Consider the following 23532-nt stretch of genomic DNA (forward strand, 5'->3'; position numbering starts at 1 on the left):
CTTTATGTTTTTGTTTTGTTTTTAAACATGGCAAGTCAAATACCAACATACCAGCTTTGGTTAACATGAAAACATGGTTAAAATGACATTTCTTTTTATATGTTCGGTCAGAATGTTCAGTAATATTGTTTTGACAGTCAATAAAAATCAAGTCGCTCATATTTGTAACTTTTATTTTTTTCTGGCATGTAAAGTACAAATAATTAAACAATTCCATGAAAAAGTCTTCAAGCGTCTTCAGCTGAAATCCCAGTAATAAATATCCTAGACTAAACTGAAAGGTTTTTTTTTTTCTTTGTTTAATTTTGACATTGTTCATTTGGTCATGTTTGGAAGTATGAGATTTTGTATTTCTTCCACTGATATTGGTGTCAGCAGAACTGTTTTGATCATTTTCACCTTTGATTTGTTCTACCATTCCAGGAAAATGTAAGAAAAACATCACTAAGTTACTGCGTCCCCTCTTCTAAATAAATAGACACAAAATACAGTTGGTTGAGAAACAGAAGGACCACTCACCCCTTTACTACCCTAGAGACTCCCAAGAAAACCTTCCTGCAGCTTGTCTGAGCTCTAATATTTTGCCAGAACTCTTGGCTGGGTTTCCAAAGAACATTGTTTCAGTAGCACAAATTGATATTGATATTGGTATTGATACAGATGATCTCAGTATTACAATGCTTTTACAGAAACAGAACCCTTAATATCCTTTTTTTATATATATATATAAATCAACCCATTAGCATAAACAGGAAAGCATCTTGAGAGCATATCAAACCCAGGACGTCTCTGTTACTGGCTAAATGTTGGACCCTCAAGTGGACCAAAGCCTCACTACAGGAGCTGTCCCATGTCTCAGGGGTTCACAGAGTGGTTGAAAAACAAGACTGTGATTAGATTAAATAATTAAAAGATTTTCATTTAACAAGACAAACAGAACACAGGCAGTAAAGGCATAACATCTAGCACACAGCATGTATGTTTATACACTTCAATTAGTTAAATATAGCAGTGCATTCTTTGACTATGGAGAACGTTTCCAAATCGTACTTCTAAAAACTGTTTTTCTATTTGTCCCCCTTTTAAGAAACGAAATGGTGTAACCACAATTTTGGCAAACTTAAAATCTTTTAAACTTGCAAATATAATGAAATAAACCATAAATATACACAAAACATACTTTATACGAGGCAATAATAATAATCATAATAAATAGTTTTTAAGTTAACAATAAGTTAAAACTACAAGCTTAAAGTCGCCCAAATAATACAAGTTTGTTGGCGCTATTTTGAATTTTTTCTGTTTAAATTATTTTATGTTGCAACAAAAGCTACCACAGACTTTTACAAACACAATTGAACACAGTTTGATTGAAATAAAAAAATCTAACTAAGTCTAAAATCTGCATACACTGTAAAAACTGCAACTAATTAAATAATGGAAGAAAAATAACAAACTGTACCCAATCAATGCAACCAAACATAATCTTTGACCCATGTGTGTTCTCTATGGCAACATCAACAACACAAATACGCTAATTTAACAAGTGAGTCTTGATATGTAAATGAAATCAATAAATTACAGGAAAAAAATGATATTTGAAATTGACATGGGCTAAAACTGATGATATATTAGACAGTATTCCTTTCAAGGTCATTGAGAATTGCTCTATTAAGTCAGCCAGATATGCAGTTTGTTTGAGCTTGCATGGTCAGAGCACAAATTAGGGGCTGAGGAAGTGATAATGGAAATTTCTAGATCAGAGCTCTCATTTTTTTTATTAATGAGTCTGTTCATTTTTTATGTTTTTGTCTGAACTTTTGCTCCTTTCACTATTCCGCAAACCTTTTCAGTGTGACGTTTAATTTCTTTTTTAAAAAATATATATCATTTGTTCTCAGTCAATATAAAAACAAAGCACATTGCACTTACTGTTCCATAGGAAAGTTTTTTTGTCTTTTTAAATGATTATTGTTGTTGCTCAAGCAGTGTAGTACTGTTTCCTGCCATGGTCCTTCGCTCTACATTAGGTGTAGGTCTTTGTATAGACTGTGTATGAAAGGTTGTTGTTTTGGGCTGTGGGTGTTTGGTTTGTGGGTTGACTGTACTACATCGGACATGGCTGGGTAAACGACTCCAGCTGCAGTTCAACATGGCCTGTTATCTTGGTTGTTCCTAACGTCTATCACTGGTCTCATCAAGTGCTCAGTCCTATACTCTGCTATCTCTTGCAAATTGCTCGACCCAAAATAGCTAGATTAGTCCTTTATGTGGTCAGCTCTGGGCATACCAGCGACAATCATTCAGAGTATTTCAGGGGATGAAACAGTATGAGTCTGATTAAAAGATGCCAGAGTAAGTATTTGAAGCGGTGCAATGTTAATGGTTTTGAAGGTTTGAATTGGTCACAAGACGAAGCAGATGATATAAATGCCGGGGGAAATACATTATATGGATGCAAACGATTTTTCCTTTGTCAAGAGGTGAATTCATCATCATAATTTATTTTTGATATGCCTTTTTTCATCATTCAGTGTCTGCATGGAATGTGTGCAAATGGGAATGCTTGCAACTGTTTCATGTTAGCATTTGGTTTAGTGGTTTTAGGATTTACAAATGCAAACTGATATGCGCAACTTAGGTATTTAAAAGTAATGACAACTGAAATTGTAGAGGGTCCTTATTCAATAAATAACATAGATTTGTACAGCAATTACTCAGGGAATAATATAGTTAGCCTTAATTATCCTTCTTGGTACTGACTTGCAAAGCAATTCTTTGGCAAAAATCAAATCCATATAATCATAAAGAATCATGCTCAATGTCCATTATTAATTGGTGAAACTGTTTGAGTCTGCGTTTTACATTTTTATTTGCAAGCAGCTATTCAGTTTTTCAGCTTGGCAATGAGCTGGTCTCACTGCGGCTTTGTCTGGGATTCTCAAGTCAAAGAACTTAACTTCACTTCACTGCACCATCATTGAAGCAACACTGTACACAACTTCAGGACAAGAGATGTGAGTGTGTCTAAGCACTCAAAGGTATAGATGTGTCTGTGAGGTAACACCCTTAACTGTTTGATTTTACCTTTTTTTTTTTGAATTTTTTTTTACATCAAATTTGTTTTTGTTAAGTTTGTCGTTTTGATGTGGTTGAATGGTTAGGTTTGTGTGAGATACAATGTTCCTTCGCCCCCTCCCTAAATCCCCACCCATACACCGCATGCTTGTTCCCCCTTGCTCTGCAAAGATCAGAGGGTTTAAAATAAAGCCATGCGATGTCCCAATTTTTCCAAGCTTAAGAATCTGTAAAAATTCAGCACAAGGTCTTGTTCTTTTGTATGTATAAAAATAGATTTATCTCTAATGTAATCCTTTCAAAGAGATCGTCCTCTTTGGCTAACACAGCGTCATTTAGAAAAGCAAAAGCAAAATGTCTTGAATATAGTTGACCTTATTCAATCTATTATCATGTGCAGATGTCTTGATATTGAAAGACATTAGCTCTCCCCATGGTAAATCTCAAGTCTGGTCTGTAACAGACATTTCAACGAGACAGGTTGGCCTTAATGTTTCATCAGGGTGCCATAAATAATTTTCATGCAATTGGGTTGGGGATATTTTGAGAAATGCTATTTTCGTGATAGTGCCAAACAGATCTGAAGCAAATAAATAAATACCTTTCTGTTGTAAACAGAAGTATAATTAGGACACTTCTTTGCAGGCTTGATGTTGTACAGTCATCTTTTGATAGGGCAGGAGTTCAAAGTTTCTGGGAAGCTCTTAAGAGAATAGAGGGGTTTCAAATAAAATTGAAGAGCATTTATAAAAGCTGGAGGAACTGGTAACCTTTCTCCTCAAAGGATCAATGATAATTTTAACATTGCCAGATATCATTGCTCACACACCTGACTCTAAGTCTGCTTTAAATGTTCAGCCATCAGGAACTGCAGTCCTTTTAATCTGCTCTATGCATGTTGTTACTGTAGAGCCCATGTATTCCGCTGATATGCAAAACTTTGACCTCATTTACTCAGGGAGCTTCTATCTGTGCGCTAGACTGAAGAATAATACCGGTGCTCTTGAGTTTTTGCTCATCTGTGTTATATCTCTGCAGACCCGCCTAGACCATTGTTCAGTCCATGGTTGTGTTGTTTGGCATTTTTTCAGAGTTACTTTTTGCAGCTACTTGGATCACAAACATATTGATACGATCAAACGTTCCTGCTTCTATTTATCTACACAAACCTGACGGAATAACCTCACTCAAGCACAGTAACATTCAGAATCAAAGCTCATCAGCTAGGACAATATAATTTGGTTGTCTTTCACATCTTGTTTGCATTTTCTCTTGGTCTCTTGACACCAAGGTCAGTTAAAGGGATCTCACACCAAATCATGGCCGACAAAAGCCATGCAAAGTAAAATGGCCTGTGGATAATGTAAAATACAGGTGCAATACAAAAAAATGATGCAAAAAGTGAAAAAACACCGGTATTTTCCTTTTGACGTGGCTGTGTTGTGGTGAAACGATTTCCCCTCACACTCGTCGCTCTCATGCCCACAAGAGAATTACTAATGAACACTGTCACCATGTGAGTACTGCCACTCTGCTCTAAGTTCACAGACAGTCTGCTTGTGTTGAATCCATCTTGAGGATAGATAAGAAAGAATACAGGAAACTTTTTTTTTGTTTTTGTGGACTAAATATGTGTATATCTTCTACTTACTGAACTGTGTTTCTGTGATACATAAGTGACAATTGTGTTGTTTGGTGTGAGACTGTGAGGGAAAGAGTGATGGCCTTCGGACTACTCTTTTCTGTGACCAGTATTCATATTCATTAGTTAACCTAAATCATATTGGGTCTGAGCTAACAAGCTCACATAGGGTAGAGTAACTGCCTTTACGCTAGGCACCACCTAATGCAGGTCAGGAAACAGTAGTCAAAGTTTCTAGAAAATGCTTACATACTCGGCTATTATAACCACCTTAAATATTGAATATATAGTTATATTTTAATAGACGTATATAAGAGAACACTGTTTTTAATTTCATTTTCTTTGATCTAAAAAAATCGCTGATTCAAAATGCCCAAGTGTAAAAAAGTGACTACATCCTCTCCAGCAAGATAGTGGGAGAGATGGTGGGGTAAGAGTTTGGGTAAATTGCACATATTCGTTCATTTAAATTTTTGATCGTTTTGTTCATCAGTTGTCATTATTTGCCTGAATTCAATCAAAGCACTCAGTACACATTCTCTGTCACATTCGTTAGACTGTCTCCTAAATAGATAGCTCTTGCCCCTACCCAACAAACCAGCTACGTACCCCTTCTAATTCAATCCAGGCAAATATAGGGAAGGACTAGCATGTTGTGTAAAGAGAAAAGAAAAACTCCACTAGTGTGTTTGTTTGAAACTCTGACATGTGTATGCTTGAGTATGGTTATGTTTGCTTACGTGTGTGCGTGTATGTGTTTATCTGCATGTCTGTGTTTGTAATAATATATTATGAATTTGTGTGAGAATGTGTCAGAGAGAGACTCAGTCCAGGCCCATGTAGAGTGATGGCACAGGGAGCTCAGGTTGCTCTCCCTGCAGGTCGAAGGAGCTGGTGCCAGCAGCCTCTCTCTCAGGCCTTGTGCTGCTTGCTGGTCTTGAAGGAAACCTGCAGCACGCGGTCACCCAGGCGGTAGCCATTAAGGCTAGCGATGGCCATGGCGGCTTCATCGTAATTGGTCATGGTGACAAAGCCAAAGCCCTTACATTTGTTGGTGGTGAAGTCACGGATGACCTTGACATTGGTGACGGCGCCGAACGGCCCAAAGAGCTGCCACAGGACGCTCTCGTCCGCCTCAGGGGACAGGTTGTACACAAAGATGCACCAGCCGGCTCCAGTTGGACCAGTAAGGTTGACCCCGGCAAGGCTGGTCATGCTGTCAATGGTGATGGGCGAGAATCTGGGGAAGAGAGTAGGAGAGCTACCATGGGTGTCATTCTGAAGTTCCACGCAGCATTCAGTGCTCTATACTGTCTCTTATGGGCATTTATCTGCGAGAAATGATAAAACTTGTAGTCGGGTATAGAGTCGAGGGACCCCATCTCCATCCCCTCTGCTGTACAGCAAGTAGGTAAATATGTGGGCACCACAGTGGCTCCAAACTACCCGTTTTCATACAAAATGACACTGTGTGCACTGAGACACAGACACCCACACAATTTGCATATTTTCTCATTTTCTCTGCTGACCAAAGCCTCTGGAAGAATTAAACACATGAATCACAATGTTCAACAGAAATCACAGTATCGAACAAAACACAGAAACCTAGAGAGGGATGAAAAGCAAATTGGAATCAAATCATACAAAAACTGGAGCAAACAGAGGAGACGCAAACGGAATCTGGTATGTCCATGCTGGTGAAAAAAAGGGGACATTAAAGCAACTGAAACTGACAATGTTAGTTCATAAATAAATACATACATAAATTATTTCTATTAATTAAAACAAACGAACAAAAAGGTTAAACAAAGCCATGCCAGAATACCCTGCTGTTAGAAGGCTGCATCTTTGCTTATTGCAATTACAGATAGTATTTTGTTGTCTGGGCTGCTTCTGTAACATGGTTAAATGGGCAGTGGGCATTAAGAATTATGGCCATTATATCTAATTTCGAGATGAAGTCAGCAGGTGGTATTCCGGGCACTTTGTTTGAGGTTTTATTTTGGCATGGATGCTTTTGAAAGTACACCTTTGGCATTTACCTCTTGACTCCGTAGCTGGCGTTTAGTAAATTGTCGAGTCTGCAACGCAAGAGGGAGAATGAAGGGGATGCAGAAGTTAGTTATGAGATCTACAAGGAAGGGGGGCTGTCAGTTAACATGTAGCTCCTTCACCAGCTGGCCTCCAGAGGGCATCCTTCACTGCACCGCAGTCCCAAACCATCCAACCACAAACTGATGGCTTGTCAAATAGTCCTGTGAATATGTGCCTCAGCTGGATTTTATTGTTATAAGTGACTTAAGTTGTTTAAGCTCAAAAAAAGAGTTTCCCTTTAATAGCTCAAATGCAATATAAATAAATCCTGCGTCCTAGGCCATTTCACATCTACTGAGTAAAAAGATCTTTTCCATACCTACAATTGTTTGCGAGGTTCCATAAAATATTTCATACTGGAAGCCTTCGACTTTCAAAGCTTTTGAACCTTTATTCATAATTACACATGTAGATTTGGCCAAACTGTGGCAATTTCAATAATTACGATGCCTTTAATACCTATGAAATATAGGCAACACTTACAGGTTCAGTATGATTCTTCTTAAACCAGTATTTATTTAGCTTTTGTTTTGTATTGTACTTGATAAAATCCGGTCTCTTACATTGGTTTTGAGCTGTTATTTGGATCAGGTCCCTTTCCAAGTGAAGGGATCACGCTGCAGTTTAAAAGAAAGTCAGAGAAAAAGAGTGAGAAGGAGGGACAATGCCATATTGTCATTTCCTTCTTTATGATAAAGTAATAATATTGCTAAAAGGAACAATTTAAGTGTTAATAGTGACAGAAAATGTTTAGTTTTTTCCCTTGGAATGTTTTTGACCATAGTTTTCCTTATTATAGCATTAGACCACATTTGCTGTTTTTGGTTTGTGCGACTTCATCTGGTGATTTGTTCTTGAACGTAGCCACTGAAGAGTACTTACTCTTAGCTATTCCCTGGTGTAGTTAATGCTTGATAATTGTCAAAAAACCTTTGAGAGACTTGACTTTGACTATTGACTCATTAATGATAGTGTATGTAATACTAAAACAATGAAATGTTGACTTAAAACTTGGCATTTAAAATTTGTAGGATATCGAGTTTGCTTAAGCAAAACAACAGAGCAGGATGACCTGTGACTTGGTCTTGAAACAGTCTCTTTTTAAGGACTATCTGTTGGTTAGTGATGGCCAGTCTGAGGTTGGTAAAGGTTCAGTACCTGAAACGCTGAGTCTGGTGGTGCAGAGGCCCCGTGTAGCGGCGGGCAGCAGTCTGGTACAGCTGAGTCAGTAAGGCCTGGCCTGTCTTCTGGCTGGGGTTGTTGGCGAACTTGACAGTGATGGGCTCAGCGGCACCCAAAGGCTTCTGTCCGTTCAGACCTTTGATGGCCTCCTCTGCTTCATTTCGCTTGTCAAACCGGATGAAGCCCACTCCTCGTGATATGCCTGCTCCGATTAAGAAAACAGACCAATGTTACTACCTTGGCATCAGCCACTGTTGCTGCCCACAAGTCTAATTGGCCTGACTTGGATAGATAGAGTTAATCCAGATAAACTGAGTGTCAGCATGAGAAGTGAAATAAGGCTATACCTGTAACTTGGTCCACTAAGATGCGGGATGTGATGATGCGACCATATTGGGAGAACAGCTGTTCCATGTCTTTCTGGCTCATGGTCTTGGGGAGTCCACTCACATAAAGGTTGGCATCACGAATAGAAGCCGAGCTTGGCCGGGCATATGATACCTATAACACCCGAATAAAATCAATCAATAAGTGCATTTTATCAATATACAATACCCCTAAATCACATTAGTCTCAGAGGGCTTAAATCAGAGAAAAACAAAGACTTCAAGTTAAGGAACATGTGAGAAAGACCTGATGTAAGTGGACCGAGTTCCCAAATAGTACCCAACAGTCTTTATGTAACTGATTTCTTCTTATTCGTCATCTCCACAGACCCAACTCCACTCTTTGCTATCTGTGGACTTAATCAATGCCTTTAAGCTCAGACTAAGCCACAATGAGACTGTCACAGACACGCAGAGATGTATTGTGACCATTACCCAAACTGATACCAATCATCAGTTAACAAGCCCAAGTGTCAACTTTGTTTTTCACTGAAAAACATCAGCCTTAGTCGATATATATTTGCCTGAATTCACCAGTGACTTAATTAGTGCACAGCCATTTTTGGTGCGTCTGTGTTTATATCCCTTATGGTTTACTTTTGGTCTACTTTCAGAACCTTTTAGATCTAGTACTGCCGAGGAAAATCTGATTGATTTTGAAAGCCATGCACATATTCTTGTTATTGTGTTTATGGGAGTGTGTGAACACATGTGTGGTAGATAATCCAGTTCAGTGCATTGTTGGGAGCGCTGTGTTTGTGTGTGATGGAGAGACAGAGTGAGTGTTGTCTGAGATAGGCTGAGCTGCCCTCCCTGTCCTGCCTCCTTCCTTTGTCTCTATCCTCTGGGGGAGAACAGCTCCACTGGCAAACAGCAAACAATGTAAGTGCATCACAAGACTTGCAGGATCCTTGACAACTTATAAACACACTGCTCACACACACACACACACACACACACACACACACACTGTTTATATGCATATGTATTGGTTTTAAGAATATAAATGTTCATGAATTCTACTACTTTTTTAGAAATAGTCGTTGCATTTAAATTATATTGTGCATCGGCACAAAGAAAGCATATTACATGTATATTATCTTTCAGATGAATACAGGTGTTCTGATTTCATCCATCAGTACTTAGCACCAGTGTAATTGTGTACACAGACAGACAGTATGAGCAGGAGGGTTGTGTGGTGCAGTGATTAGGGTGTTCTGGACGAGTCAGGGGGGAGTTGCTGTGTTCAGGGAGCAGAGGCTGCCCTATAATTAACCCTCTCCCTGTCGCTCCCACAGTACAGATGGTGCCTGAAGCCCATATGGCCTCTAATCCTGTCATTGGCATTCTGCTCTCCGAGCTACCCCCTACACTTCTACTGTTGCCCCCTCCCTCACAATCTCACCCCTCTCCATTGAAGCTTCCCGAAAAATCAGAATGATAAAAGTACGGTGTTGCTACTACTACAGGAGTTATTTTTAAATTTGAGAGTAAATTATTAAGAAGTTAATTATAGACCGAGCGATCTATGTATAGCTACATCACATAATTAATGTCATCACATAAGATTAACAATAAATTATAATAATTGGCATGATCATTTCAGCTACATGGTTGTTCCAGAGTAAGAGTAATTTATCTTGTATTTGAAAGCTTACGCATACTGTGAATCAATATTATGTACAATACAATATGTGTATTTGTTATTCCAAAAAAGTCACCAAATCCAGTACTTAGGTTTGCCTGGACCTAGCTCATTGTCTGTCAGTCATAAGTCAGAATTAACGCCCCTATTCATGAACAGCTGCTGGACGTTTTCACCTGCTCTGCTCTCTCAGAGATTTGATTTTTTCCATCCTGCAGTTTATCTCAATCTTTGATCTACTTTGATCAGGTTGGGGGGATGGAAGGAAGTAGCGTTTAATGGTATGCCCCCCTCCTTCCCTCATCTGATTTTGGGACAAAGAAGCCCCCTAATTAGCCCCGATTGGAGGCAGATGGGGTAACCTGGACTGACCCTTGTGCACCACAGTCAGGCTTCCTAATTACATTTCCATCACAATAACCTCTGCGTGCTGTCCGCCCCTTGCTTTCTGACCTCCACTCTCGCCTTCTCTTTTCACCCTTTCTCTCACTTGCTTTGTTCTACCCAGCGCTCCCTTCTGCCTCCTCCTCCCCATTTTCCTCCCCTCCCTCTGTCACGTCTGTCACCACCTCTCTCAACACCCCCACTTCCCCACCCCACAAAATCTCCACTTCCTTTCTTTTTGTCTGGCACGCCATCGAGCATCAAAAAATGAAAAGTGAATATTGTAGAGAGTCGAGGTCTGCTCACCTTGATTGTTTTAGTCTGTAGTTTGAGACCATTGAGCGTGTTGATGGCCTTGTCTGCATCATTTGGATCCACATAGTTTACGAAGCCATATCCCAAACTCTGACCTGGAGACAATGAAAGAGGCATAGTGATGTCAAACATTATCAAAACCAATTGAAGTGCAAATCTTTTTTTCAATATGGACAGAGTGTTGTACCTGTTATCTTGTCTCTGACTAGCTTGCAGGACTCAATCTCTCCGATGCTACCAAACAAACTTTTGAATTCTTCCTGGGTCATGTTCTGAGGCAGATAGTTAACGATCAGGTTGGTTTTGCTGTCGTCCGTGGAGCCATTGGTACTGATGACTGGACCGTTTGGCAGACTGGTTCCGCTTGGACCGTTGGACACCTGGGTTTCCATGGTGCTGATTATCTGCTGAGGAAGAGGGTGGAGTTAGATTCATAATTCACAGCAACACGCAAAAGGACAGTGGCGATATGGCTTTATAAATATGTGTATCTCCTCTTTAACATACGTTCAACATACTATAATACACACACAAATAAAAGCTACACACACAGACTGTCCAATTTGTCACTGTCAGAAGGAAAGGTCAGGAATCAGCATTGCTAAAATAGAGATGGATACAAGGTCTGATTTATCATCTCCCCTCCCCCCCTTTCACCCCATCTTTCCAGCTCTCTCGCTCCCTGCCTCTGGTCCTGCAGATGTCACAGTCCCTTTTTCCTTACTCCTCCCCTCCCCCTACTCTCTTCCAGGGTCAAACACCATTACATCATTACACAGGGATGGATAATGGTGATGGTGGTATGTGAGGCTGGCGAGAGGCTTGGGGAGATAGGGGAGGCAGGGGCTGAGATGACGGACAAAGGGGAGAGCGACAATGTTAAATGGATTTCGTGCTACAATAAATGGGGAATAACACGGTCTGGTAGTAACATAAGTCAGTAAGGGTGTGGGTTAGTGCACAGTATAGTGTTTGTGTCTCTTGTGTTGCTCTGGAGTACACCGTGTTGCTTGATTTGATCCACAGGGGATTCTCAAGGAACATCTGTGTGGTCAGAAACAAAACTTCCTGCTCCACTTTCCCTTTCCCTTTCATCACACTCAGCACCTAGTTCTCTGTCTCCGAATCATGGAAAATCATTGCAAATTCTGTTTTTTATGTAAAACAAAGGACAAAAAATTTAAAGTTAAACTGATGGTTTGACGTTGATGCTAGAGCTGTACTGATTTTTACGGCTGTTTGAATTCGATCTCTCTTCGGTGTACAAACTGAAAACCTGCAACCTTGAATGAGTCTTCTCTAAACTCTTGGGGTCTTAAAAAGTAGTCCAAAGCAACAAAGACTTAATTAATGAATGTTCAGAATTATTTCAAGATTATATTCAGGGAATGTCCTGACTTGATAGAGGAATAGGTGTCACTGAACCACATAAGCATTATTTACAAAAGAAATATTTACCTGGCAAATAGCTCCTATAGCTTTTTGGATCATGTTCTCTGATAACGCAAAACCAGCTTTATTTTAATGCCCAAAGAGGGGCGCTCCCTTAAGTATTTTTTCTTTATTGGTAACTTAGTAATGATCACTGATACAGATGAAGACTTTCTTTCAGGATATGAATCTCATGCAGTGTGAAAATGTGGGCTTTCACAGTTCCCTGTCTCTTGTAAATCCACCAACCTATTATATTTGTATTGTGCTCTGTTTCATTGTTATAACTAAATTAATTTCTTCAGGTATATTTTCAGATCTATATGCCATTTTATGTGTTCTCTCTCCATTTCTAGCATCCGCCAATGGGTCTGTCTAACCTGCCTTTTTCCCTCGTCTCTGTAACCTGCCGTCTTGCTTTGAGCCTCACCTCGACTCAGGTTGCCCAGGTAACAGCCTCTCAAAGACTGCATTGTTTCTAATGGCTGAATGGCTTTCTTACTTTAAGCTCAGTGTGTGTTTGTGTCTGCGCCTATTAGGAGCAGATATACAGGTCAGGCAATTTTCCTCCATGTATTAATATTACACGGCTTTGCAGAAGAAGGGAATATCAGTAAGATGAATTGATTATGACAAGGGTTGATAAGACAGCCTAAATATAAAATACTTCAAACACACATCTCCACACAGAGGGAGGGTGATGTAGAATAGCAGTCTTCCATGTGAAGAGTTTGATGCAAAGCTAAAATGTCAGTTGAGTGCAAGTTTGGTGTTTTTATAAATGATGATACGAGTAAGGTGTTGACAGAAAAGGTGGAATTAAGCTTTTATGTTATATTTATTGTAATATTAACCTAGTTCGTTGTTGAGTGATGTGATGCATTTGACTATTAAAAATATGAGCGAGTGAATGTGTCCCAAATATGACAAAAGCATTTTGAAGGGGGAAAAAAAACACACACATTAGGGCCAACGGAAATAACCCTCAGCATGGCAGAACACACATCCCCAGTGAACAGTGTGAAGTTATATAATTCACAGAACCACTGAGTAAGGGCTGGACACTGAGAGTGGCTGACACAAGCAGCAACTAAGACTCTTTTTTTTCCACAGAAATAGAGAGAAACAGCATACTTTGAAGTTTTTTTTAAAACAAATTGAAAAGATAAAAACCTCAGAGGATTGTTTCATCTCTAGGCTGTCACATTTTATATTGTACACCAACAGCAAAAATCAAATAGTCTAGAGTTTGGTTGGCAGTACCCTAATTAGAAGAGACAATAAGTCATTGTGATGTTGTAGGGAGGCCTACAACAGCATGAATAATCACAATATACCCAATATAGATCTTCTCCAGCTATATGCTGCAGACATTTTCGACTACTGTAGACAATAAAAATGTTTACACCTGTGATACTTTGTAACCATGATGCCCCAACAGTGTACATATGACCCAGGTCTTTTGTTGGGTTTCATTACCCCTCGCATCTCAACATATATCTGTATCAAATAAGGATGAAAACATAAAAATAATCTTTTAAAAAATCTTTTAAAAATTTCTAAAAGATTCCAGTTGTTAGGGTGGCACTATGTCCCCCACACTGCTTTTTTCTATTTTGGGGTTCTGTGAGATCTCCCTTAATATTTAATGTACTGCATCAGCATCGCCTACACATGGTCCCAGACTTGCACGCAAACAAGAGCCCTGCCTCCCCTGCCAAACACATGAACCCAGACTTGCACGCAAACAAGAGCCCTGCCTCCACTGCCAAGCACATGAACCACCTACACTGTACACTATTAAATTACAAAACGCAGGAGCATTACATGACTAAATGTAAATGCAGTCACTGTTCTCTGTCTTCTGATGCTTATAAACCGCCTTCACAATTAATTTCTACTGCGAATGCTGCATGTTACAGTGCACCAAGAATCAACAGAAAATACATTTGAATGGCAGTGCAATATAACATGAGAGAAAAGGATGTGGTCACCAACTATATTCTGTTTTGGCATGAAGTCCCAGCAAGGAAGATAAGTGTTTGATAATTGCTTATTGTAGAAGTAAATTTGTTTGCTGTAGGTTGTTATAAATTACTTCTAATTGTGTAGAAAAACTAAACATCAAAGTACACAGTAAAAAATATATATATATATTGATATGTTTTTTGAATTAATGATGACGAGGATTTTCCTTTTAATATATAACCTTGTCTCTAGTCCACAATATAATGCATTATATAAAGATTTTTTTTTTTTCTGGAAGGCATGAATCAAAACTGAACGCTAGGCTGAAGTGTAAATGAGCCTTCTAAATAACACAGATTACAGGATTATCCCAAACAAAGGGCATTAGCCACACTCTCTGCAGCTTAAGGGATCATGGTGGCAGCTGTAAAACAACAGGACGACAGGAGTCACAGCTCATGTCAGCCATGCACTGAGGCTCCCTCCTATTCTCCGCTCCGCAGACTAGAAATAAAAGATTTCTAAAAGATTCCAGCTCTGTGAGTATGGGCTGCTTTGATAAGATGGGAGCAGACAACGTCAAAGGCTCGGGGAGACAAATCTGTCTTGCGAGTCCTTGTAGCATGCGGGGCGCTATCCAGCGTGCTGAAAAAGGGAGTGGCTTTCGGACGGTCTCATTTGAGGCCACAGAGGCCCGTGAATACAGCAAAGACCACCGACTGGTTTTATTTTATATTTTGTAGAATTTTCAAACGTTTGAATTGGAGTTACTAAGAAAAAAACACACCTTTGTGGCTATTTCATATGATGCAGATGCACAAGAGAATCCCTCGATTTCCCTGTCTTTCTTATTTAGACCTTTTTAAAAGGCAGGACTTGTGAGCTCTGCAGGCATTCATGAGCCGGAGCGCCTTTTTGCTGAATAAACGTATTGAAACGACCAAACAAAAGAGCCACCCGTTCCTCCTCTTCTCTCTCGCAGAGGCTATGGCAGCACTATGAATATTAATGTAAACAGTGGCGCTTTGTGTTGTGGCCAGGGGCTGCAGGACTCTCCGGGAACAATGGCTGTTACAGTTGCCAGCCCGAGTCAAAAATCCCATGATAGGTCAAATTAAAAAACACCAAAAAAAAAAAAAAAAATACACCGATCGTATATATTTATCTCTTCGTGTGGATCGTTTTCCTTGACAGAATGACTAGACTTGTGTTTAGTGATAGTTGTAATTGAAAAGCTGGGTAAACTGGCTTTAACTCGGCGAGCGTTGAGCGTGTATAAGGCCAATAACCACCATTATTATTCATAGAAATATATATTGTCAGAGAAAATCTTGTTTTTTCCATAACCCTCATGAAATTATCAATCAACACTAACGCCAGATTGATGTACCCTCTGCAATTAAATGACGTGATCAATATTTGTTTCCAAAAAAAAGATTATTGTGAGGAAAAAGTGGATTCATTTAGCTGTCTCAGAGATGGAAGGTACACCCTCTTCCTCTTTCTGCCCTTCAGGCTTGATATTTGTTGCTGATAATTAGATGAAGACATGGGCAACAGGAGGCAAATCACCGCTTACATAATTGCATTTAACGTCTCATGTAAGTTAGACAGATCATGTCTTAACTGTAAAAATATAAGGTTTCGTAAGCATTTGGATGTTTATTTACAGTTTATTTTGAGGTAGTCTAAAATGGCCTCTAACCTTTTAAATCACGAGCCAATAAGATTTACGTTTAAATTCTATACAGGCCCTGCAGTTTTTCCTTGATCATCAAACACCTGTTTAGACTGGTTTACAGGGATGGCCTCGACTGTCCTTGTCCTTGAATTGTGTAAGTGCCTTGGAAAGGTTATCTGACTCAACGCTTTTATTTGCTTGGCACTGCGGTACAGGCATGGAGGACTGCGGACCATGTGGAGGAGAGCTACAGCCTCTGTCTGTGTGACACCGTCTAGGCCTGCAAGGGACAATAGGTACAGTACAGCAAGGAGAAAATGCAATGAGACTGGAAATGGAAATGTGTCAAGTGGATAGTTGGAGCCTCACAGATGATGATACAACAGTGTGCTGTCCACATCCATTTTGCACATTTTTTTCCCCCGAAGCAATATTCTGTCCATTTCAAATTCAGAGAGACGAGATCTCAAAAGTTATTCATGGCTATATATTTCGAGGACCAACTCAATCTCTCACATCCTGTTCTTTCTCTGGGTTAAATAATTTATGCTGAGTTCCGACTATTATTAGTCGTAGACTGAACAGACTAAACATTAAATCATATGTAGATATTACCCCTATAAATTAATAATTCCCTTAAAACTAAACGTATAAAATAGTTTAGTGATTTTTGTTTATCTCACTTTATTTTTTTTAACACCTGTCTGTAATTTTGAGGTTGGACCTTGAACAGCATCCACGCTGATTCCCGGTTTATTATTCATATCCTGACTTCTAAAATTCATAGTAAATGTGTCTGGTTTTAATTGGTCTGCCTCTGTAAACTACCTGCTGTCAGCCGTACAGAGCATGTCAAGACTGAGAGCGGAGTAGGCCGTTTGACGCTCCAAGGCCCTCGTTTGGTTCTCAAGTCCAGCAGAGACACGCCCAATCCGGCCGACGGCACACAGCGAAGCTACTTTAACTACGCTGCTCACATCTCCTTTCATCCGACAGGCGCAATGCAAGCATGGCCATCTTGTACGTATGCGATGTGGTACTTGGGAGGAAATGCGCTTAAAATGGAGATGTCCGTGCGCGTCCTTACTGTCGCGGCCTCTGAGGTTTCCAGCCCATTTACTCGGTTGCATCGCAACGAGAACCCTGAGGAATTTGGACTTTGTCTGATTCAATGCAAACCAATGGATGCGTAATCTCCCTCCTCCCCCCTCCCCCTCTCGGAGTGACTCGACCCTTTTTTTTTCTTTGCCTTGCTGGATGGGCCCTCAGCCTCCGAGGCATCGTGTTTTGTCTCAGAAACTCGTCTCCAGCATCCTTGTGCTGCACCAGGCAAAGAAAGCCAGTCCTCCCCCCACTGAACCCGGCGCCTCGTCGCCTTTCCATCACTGTAATCCTGCGGAATTCCTAAACCTTAACTCGCGCATCATTAAGGAAATATATTCACAGCTGCGACATTTAGGCGGTCGGAGTGGTTGTGATACTGAAACGTAAAGCCCGTGCTGTCTAAAATGGCAGGATAAAGACTTTATCCATGGCTGAGGATGACTGCAGGCAGGAGCGCAGCCGGCATGGCGCATCACTCAGTATGAGAATGCTAATTGCCACTATCGATCGTTAATCTTATCATAATAATATGGCATTGCATATTGGACAGGATCATAGGACACTAATACCAAAGCTCCTCTGTGTTTTGGCATGTGCACACAGCCACGGAGCTCTATTTAAAATGATATTATTCTCCACTAAAGGTACATCACTAGGAAAGATGTGAGATAAATCTGTGTATGGCTATATTACATGTGTACATGTAGTTAACAGCACATCCAACACAAAGGACTGACAAACCATGTAAGCATGCTACTACCACATCCCCTCCACAAATATAAAAGAAATAGAGTAATACGTACAGTAACCATTCTTGACGTACAATGAAAGAAATCTAGGTCCTTCTTTGCACTGGTCTTGAAGCTGAAGGCTGAGTCTCTATGTGCTCTTCGGCCTTTATGTTATATGGCCCTTATGTTCTGTCAGGAGTCCAAATTAAAAGAAAAAAAAAAGAAAAAAAGGAAAAAAATACAATCTTCGCCAGGGGATCTCAGCCCTCTGAGATTGTAGGTGTCCTCTATAGGATGAAAATGAGGAGAAAGGGGTTTTCTACTGGATGATGATGAGGGAGAGCGTTCTCTCCGTGTGGCGTGGGCGATGGTTCAGAAAAAAAGAGAAGCAGTGATCCTCAGCAGGGTGTGTCCAGGGGAGGGTGTTCTGGTTCTGCTGTTTTTGTGTGTAATTCCCTGCTCCTCTCGCAGTGTCCTTCTGTGCCTCTGCTGCAATGTTCTTCTTTTATGCGTCCTCCTGGCTGGCAGAGCGCGCTGCTGATTGGCTAATTGTGCAGGGAGGGTACTACATGGCAGCCATTGCAATGCGCTCCTCTCCCATTATCCCCTTCAGGAGAGATCACCAAGAGTCCCCCCCACCAACACCACCACCCCACCCCACCCCTTCCCTTTTCCATCCCTGCCCTTCCATCTCTCCACTCCCTCCTTCTCGCTGCCCTTCCTTTCTTCCTGCCCCCCTCTTCACACACACACATGCAGAGCGGAGTGAATAGGGCTCCACCTGCACTTTCAGAACAGATGGGTGCAGCAGAAGACAGCGGACTTGTCTCTCTCGTTCCCCACACTTTGCACTCACTTCTCCCTCAGCACAGCCCCTTCCTTTCTCTCTTATACTCCATTTAGGCCTATTTGAAACCATAGCAAACAACTTCACTCCTCAGCCCTTTGTCTTTGAGAAGAAAAGCGATTTTAAGTGTAGGTCGGCAGACTTTCTGAGTCCACATTCTCCACTGATAATCACAGAGTTACAATAATGGGAAAAAGAAGACACAAAATATGCAATAATTGGGTGTGAACTGTGGCTACAAACAAAGCATTAAATCCATAATAAGACCAAGGAGTGGATGATTTCTGGACCTCTCATATGCAAGGCAGATGGCTAGCTGTAGGGTCAGGTGCAGACATGAGAATAACAAATTAGATGCCCCCTGAATTAATTTATGTCCATTCAATGAAAAGTTGAGGAAGGTGCAGTTGTAGGTGTGATCAGGCTCTGCTGAATGAATGAATCTTTTCCTTGCTTTATGAACAGAAATGTGGCCAGCAGTGTTTTTTGTCTTACTTTATACGACATCCCAGGACCCAGTATCCTCTTCCTGAGGAGTTCTCATCCCTCTCTGCCCACCTCCTGCTGCTCCCTCCTGTGTCCCTAGCTGTGTGGTGAGTGCTCACTGAGACATGCTGTTTGGGCTCATCTATAATGCATCCCCTGCCCCGGGACATCATGTGTGACAAATGACCTATTTCTGTGCAGACCCCCATAGGGCCTTGACCTGGGGGGTGGGGGGGTGGGGTGGTGGTGGGGGGTGCGTGCGAGTGTGCGTAAATCAGTGTATGTTTGTTTATTTGTGTATGTGAATGTCTGGGGTTGCTGTTGATGTGAGGAAGTGAAGTGGTGAAGAGGGGTTGCTCTCTGTATAGGATGAAAAGCCCCCTGTGTGTTTTTCATCTGTTGAAGAGTGGACAAGTGGAAGCTGATGTGAGCACTCCTGCTACAACAATCAGTTTCTCTGCTCTGCTCTCCCTAACTGACCTTGAGGAGTCCTCAGATGTCTCTGGCTGTAAGGAATGATGGTGCGAGGGACGAAATAGTTTGCATTATTGACACTGGCCTCTTGCCTTTGAAGGATGTTAGTCTATAATCAGATGAAGATATAGCACAGGACACCGAAGTAACTCATTTCCTCATTCTGTACGTCTCTCATTGTATCTCCCACCTTCCAGTCCCGACTGCCCAATCGCTCTTGTATACCCTTTCTCATTTCTGTCATTGTCCTGCAGTTCTTTTCTAGTCAGATTCTGAACATGGGCCCTGTCTGATATTTTACATAATTGCCTTACATAAGTAGAAAGCTCAACTCAGAGCTTGGATGATATTAGTGGAGATGAATATTGCATGAGGAAAGCACTCGTTAAGCGTTAATAAGAGGATAGAGATGGAGCCCCACTGTCAGTCTGTCTTAACCCCGCCCCCACCGTTCTGTCAAGCAGTGACTCAACTCAGCTTGGATGCGTTGGAGCCTTTGAGTCAGTTTGTTAGAGAGGGAGGTATAGTGTCTGTGTGCCTGCACACGTGTGTGTGTATGTGTGTGTTTCTGCCGCTGTGTTTGGATGTCTGAGAAGAGACGGTGAGATTCGGTCATTAGGTGCTTGTGTTTTTTCCGTCTTTGTTTGCTGAATAAAAGCGGCTCTTGTAACACAAAGGCACCCAGGTCCGTCAACTGACTGCAGCCCCACTCACAGTTCACACTTAATGTGAATAAATGGGCTTAATTGTGGCCCCTCATTAGAGCCCTGGTTAGTAGCACAGCAGCTGAATCCTCCCTGTGGGTAAGAGGGCATTTGAAGCGCCAATTGTACATTACTGAATCAAAGGATCAAGCATTGGTTTTACTTGAAAGCCTTTTTGTTATTCTACTGATTATTTTCTTATTGTTAAAGGTTCCTCCACTAGTGGTGATTAGGAGTCTTGTTGCGGTGGTCCTTTTCTCTTGGCATATCGTGGAATGCTCCTTGGTGCCAGGGGGATGAACTCACAGACGAAACATACTCAGCACTGCTACCTGTACAATTATCCCAGAAAACATGTTAGAAGGAACATAGAAGTGCACACATTCTGCTTAGCCTTCTTAGCTTTAACTGTACAATTTTATTTATAAAGCATTTCCATAAAATCCATATGCCAGTAGTGTGTGAATTTCTAATTTATTATGTATTTGAACTCAGGCTAGTACATCTATAATGATACAAAACCTTGTAAATTGCAAAGCCCCTTTAGGTCTGAATTCCTTACCCTCATCTCCATTATTCTAGTAGTCTTGCATCAAAATGAATGCCTGTTGCCATTGCCCTGCGGTACGATAGTGGCCCGTGAGTGTGTGAGGGAGAGAGGGGGAGAGGGAAGGAGAGTGAGAGAGTGACACTATGACACTATGACAGTGTATCTGGGGGATGGGTAGGATGAATCAGCCTCAGGTCTGGTTAATTCAATGGTCTCTCCACTAGGCCTGGCTCTTGGCAATTCAGGGTTTTGTGGCAGCAGCAGTGAAGCAGTTTTTGCTTTCAGGAAAGGATCCAAAATTAAATTAGCCTCTTTTTAAAAGGACATTTGTTGATAATGGCAACTGGCCTAATTCAACCCTTTATGTATGATTTTGGCAATTTTCTTGTGGTCTCCCTCATGGGTTCACTCTTGCACTTTCTCTCCGTCTCTCTCCTCTCTTTCTCTCTATATCTTTCTCTCCCTCTGTCTGTCTGGATGTGTTGTCTCAGGGCTATTATTAGAGTAGACAGGCTGGTGGGAGGAAGTCTCTGAAGTAGACGCTCTTGTCATCTTTTTATTTATGGATTATATTTTGCTTTCCGTGTGCCTGTTTAATTCTTTGTGTATGGTTATGTGTCTTTTTTTTTTTCCATTGCAGAACGGGATATGTTTAAACTTTCAGGCAGGAAGGCTCCACATTCTTATCATTTGATTAAAGGAAAACATGCATATGCTGACACATATTAATACATGTTAATGATAGGATTATCTGTGCCACATCTGTATCTGCATGTGTGTATGACTGTTCATGTGGCTTTGAGGTGGGGTGATGCAGGACTAACCTCCTTTGCCGAGTCCATGTTTTACTCAAAACCTTTTTAAATATAAAGCTGTGGTTATTAATCTTTCATTTTGTCCTGTCTGAGTTGGTATCTAGGGAGAGACCTTAAATACACAAAGCTCTTAGACATTCTCTTTGTTTTTCTCTCGCTCCTTTTCCTGCCGCTCTCTTTCTATCTGACATGAAAAAAACACACAAGTGACAGACACAAAACGAATAGATGAGGTGCAAGTATGCCTGTTCCTGTTAAGCTGAGCTGTTTTTAGCCTCATGAACTGTGTACATGCCCGACTTTTGATGAACAACAAATAATGTAAAACACATTTCCTGCCCCAACCTGAAATGTTCTCAGTGTACTTTCATGTAGAATGTCCTGTATTTACTCTCCAGAAAAAAACTAGATTATTGAATAGATAACATTGGCTGTCCAAAGGGGATATGATAACGTTTCCTAGAAAAACTCTGGTTCATCCATTACACTCTATTTTCTCCCCCTCCATCTTCCTCCTTCCTCCTCTCCTCTTTCAATCTCTTGCTCTCTCTCCCTGTAGTCCAGCTCTCTCCCCCTCATGGCCCTCCCCTGTTTCAGTAATAGGAGACTTGAAATCAATAGCACATTAGTCTGGCCGGAAACTCTTGTGGAATTAAATATGAATGACTGAGATTGCAGCTCTACCTGCTGCTGAGAGAGATGCATGATGGCTCTTGGGGATATGGGATTTTTTTTTTTCATTCCTCCCTCCAGTAAACAGTCAGTCCATTTTGTGCTGTTCTTACAGCTTTCCGGATCACTGGGCTACCTTGTTTTGTCGGCGATCAGTGTGCAGCACTACAGACTCTGATAGGTATTGTTGGGGTCGTCGTTTTGTCTTCGGCACTGAAGAGTGACCAGTCCGATAGCATAATTTGATAGAGCAAATGCGATTGTGGACGTCACAAAGCCGCGACAGCTCAGGAGGCAAGAAGAATCAACCGGCCACACCCATCCTCCAAACACAGCAGCAGCAACATTTGAATATGAAAGAGCTCACTGGTTATTAGCAGATTGCATCTTACTTTTTTCAGTGTTTCCTCCAAATACATTGTGTGCCTTCTCTTTCATTTAACGTTCATATTCGCTGCTCTGTACATTCAATCTGGAACTTTTTACATGCAAATTTCGTTACTTGGTAGTCTTCCATTTTCATTTACTGGTTCACTGTGTAAAGTGGAATAATTTCCTTCAGCATGCTGTTTGGCTTAAAAGCATAATTTGCAAGGTGGTTGGAGAGTGCTGGCTGGTGGGAGGAAGGTAATATGAGACAAAAAGCCACTGCGTATGCTTCTGGGAATTGGTAGAGGCTTGGGCACCAGTAAGCTAATACACGTAGATGATATAGACGTAGATGTATTTGTGAGCTATATTTCATCCCATCAGAGATGAAACGGTTTGTGACAGATGGAGTGATATTGTTCCCCTGTACGGCCCATGAGTGCGGCCCCTCCTGTTTTCCCTCCCTGACAGATGTAGGGGGAGGACCACAGTGCACTCTTCTTTCTTTCAATTGATTTGGGTGCTTGAACCCTTAGGGACTGGAGGATGGTGTTGGGATGGGGGTGGTAGTAATGGTGATGGGGGTTTAGTCATTTCCTGCAGCACAGAACCTGTAAAAAGTCTATAGCAAGTGCTGTAAAGAACTCATAAACGTATTATATGCATATATCTGCATATACTCAAACGTGGAGCGCACTAATAGCAGTGTGTGCTCTGCACTGAGTGGAGCTGGAAGGGAATATTTCCATAAATCTTGGTTAGTGAGTGGCAGCAAAGCATGCATCCATGCATGTAATGTAGGCAGAGGAAAGTGAGGCTGTTTTGTTTGATTAGCTGAAATTGTTTCTAGGACAGTGGAGAGGTGAATACCAAGAGCTGTAGGTTGGTGTGTAATTAAGCAGACTTTTAGTGATTCAGCAAAGATTACCTTTAACCCCCACCCCTCCAAAATCTGACTGTAGGATCAACAGAGG

At 41.1% G+C, this 23532-nt stretch overlaps 1 protein-coding gene across 14 annotated transcripts; it reads right to left on the bottom strand.

Annotated features, from left to right (window-relative positions):
- Window positions 1–156: 156 nt before the first annotated feature.
- elavl3 (ELAV like neuron-specific RNA binding protein 3) lies at window positions 157–18252 on the bottom strand. 14 transcript variants are annotated; one of them, XM_056401720.1, is made up of 8 exons: window positions 17714–18251; window positions 10914–11133; window positions 10718–10821; window positions 8344–8497; window positions 7973–8201; window positions 7378–7431; window positions 6763–6801; window positions 157–5960 (listed from the first exon to the last, which is right to left on the bottom strand). In XM_056401720.1, exons 1-8 carry the CDS (start codon window positions 17720–17722, stop codon window positions 5633–5635), a joined length of 1137 nt encoding a protein of 378 aa, XP_056257695.1. In that variant the 5' UTR covers window positions 17723–18251; the 3' UTR covers window positions 157–5632. The 14 variants fall into 14 exon arrangements, with proteins under 14 accessions (XP_056257695.1, XP_056257692.1, XP_056257693.1 ...); XM_056401717.1 differs by having other exon boundaries at window positions 157–5981; XM_056401718.1 differs by having other exon boundaries at window positions 157–5981; window positions 10914–11130; window positions 17714–18249.
- Between the last annotated feature and the right edge of the window lie 5280 nt (window positions 18253–23532).

Source organism: Seriola aureovittata, chromosome 17 (genome assembly GCF_021018895.1).
Source record: "Seriola aureovittata isolate HTS-2021-v1 ecotype China chromosome 17, ASM2101889v1, whole genome shotgun sequence".
Lineage (NCBI taxonomy): Eukaryota > Metazoa > Chordata > Actinopteri > Carangiformes > Carangidae > Seriola > Seriola aureovittata.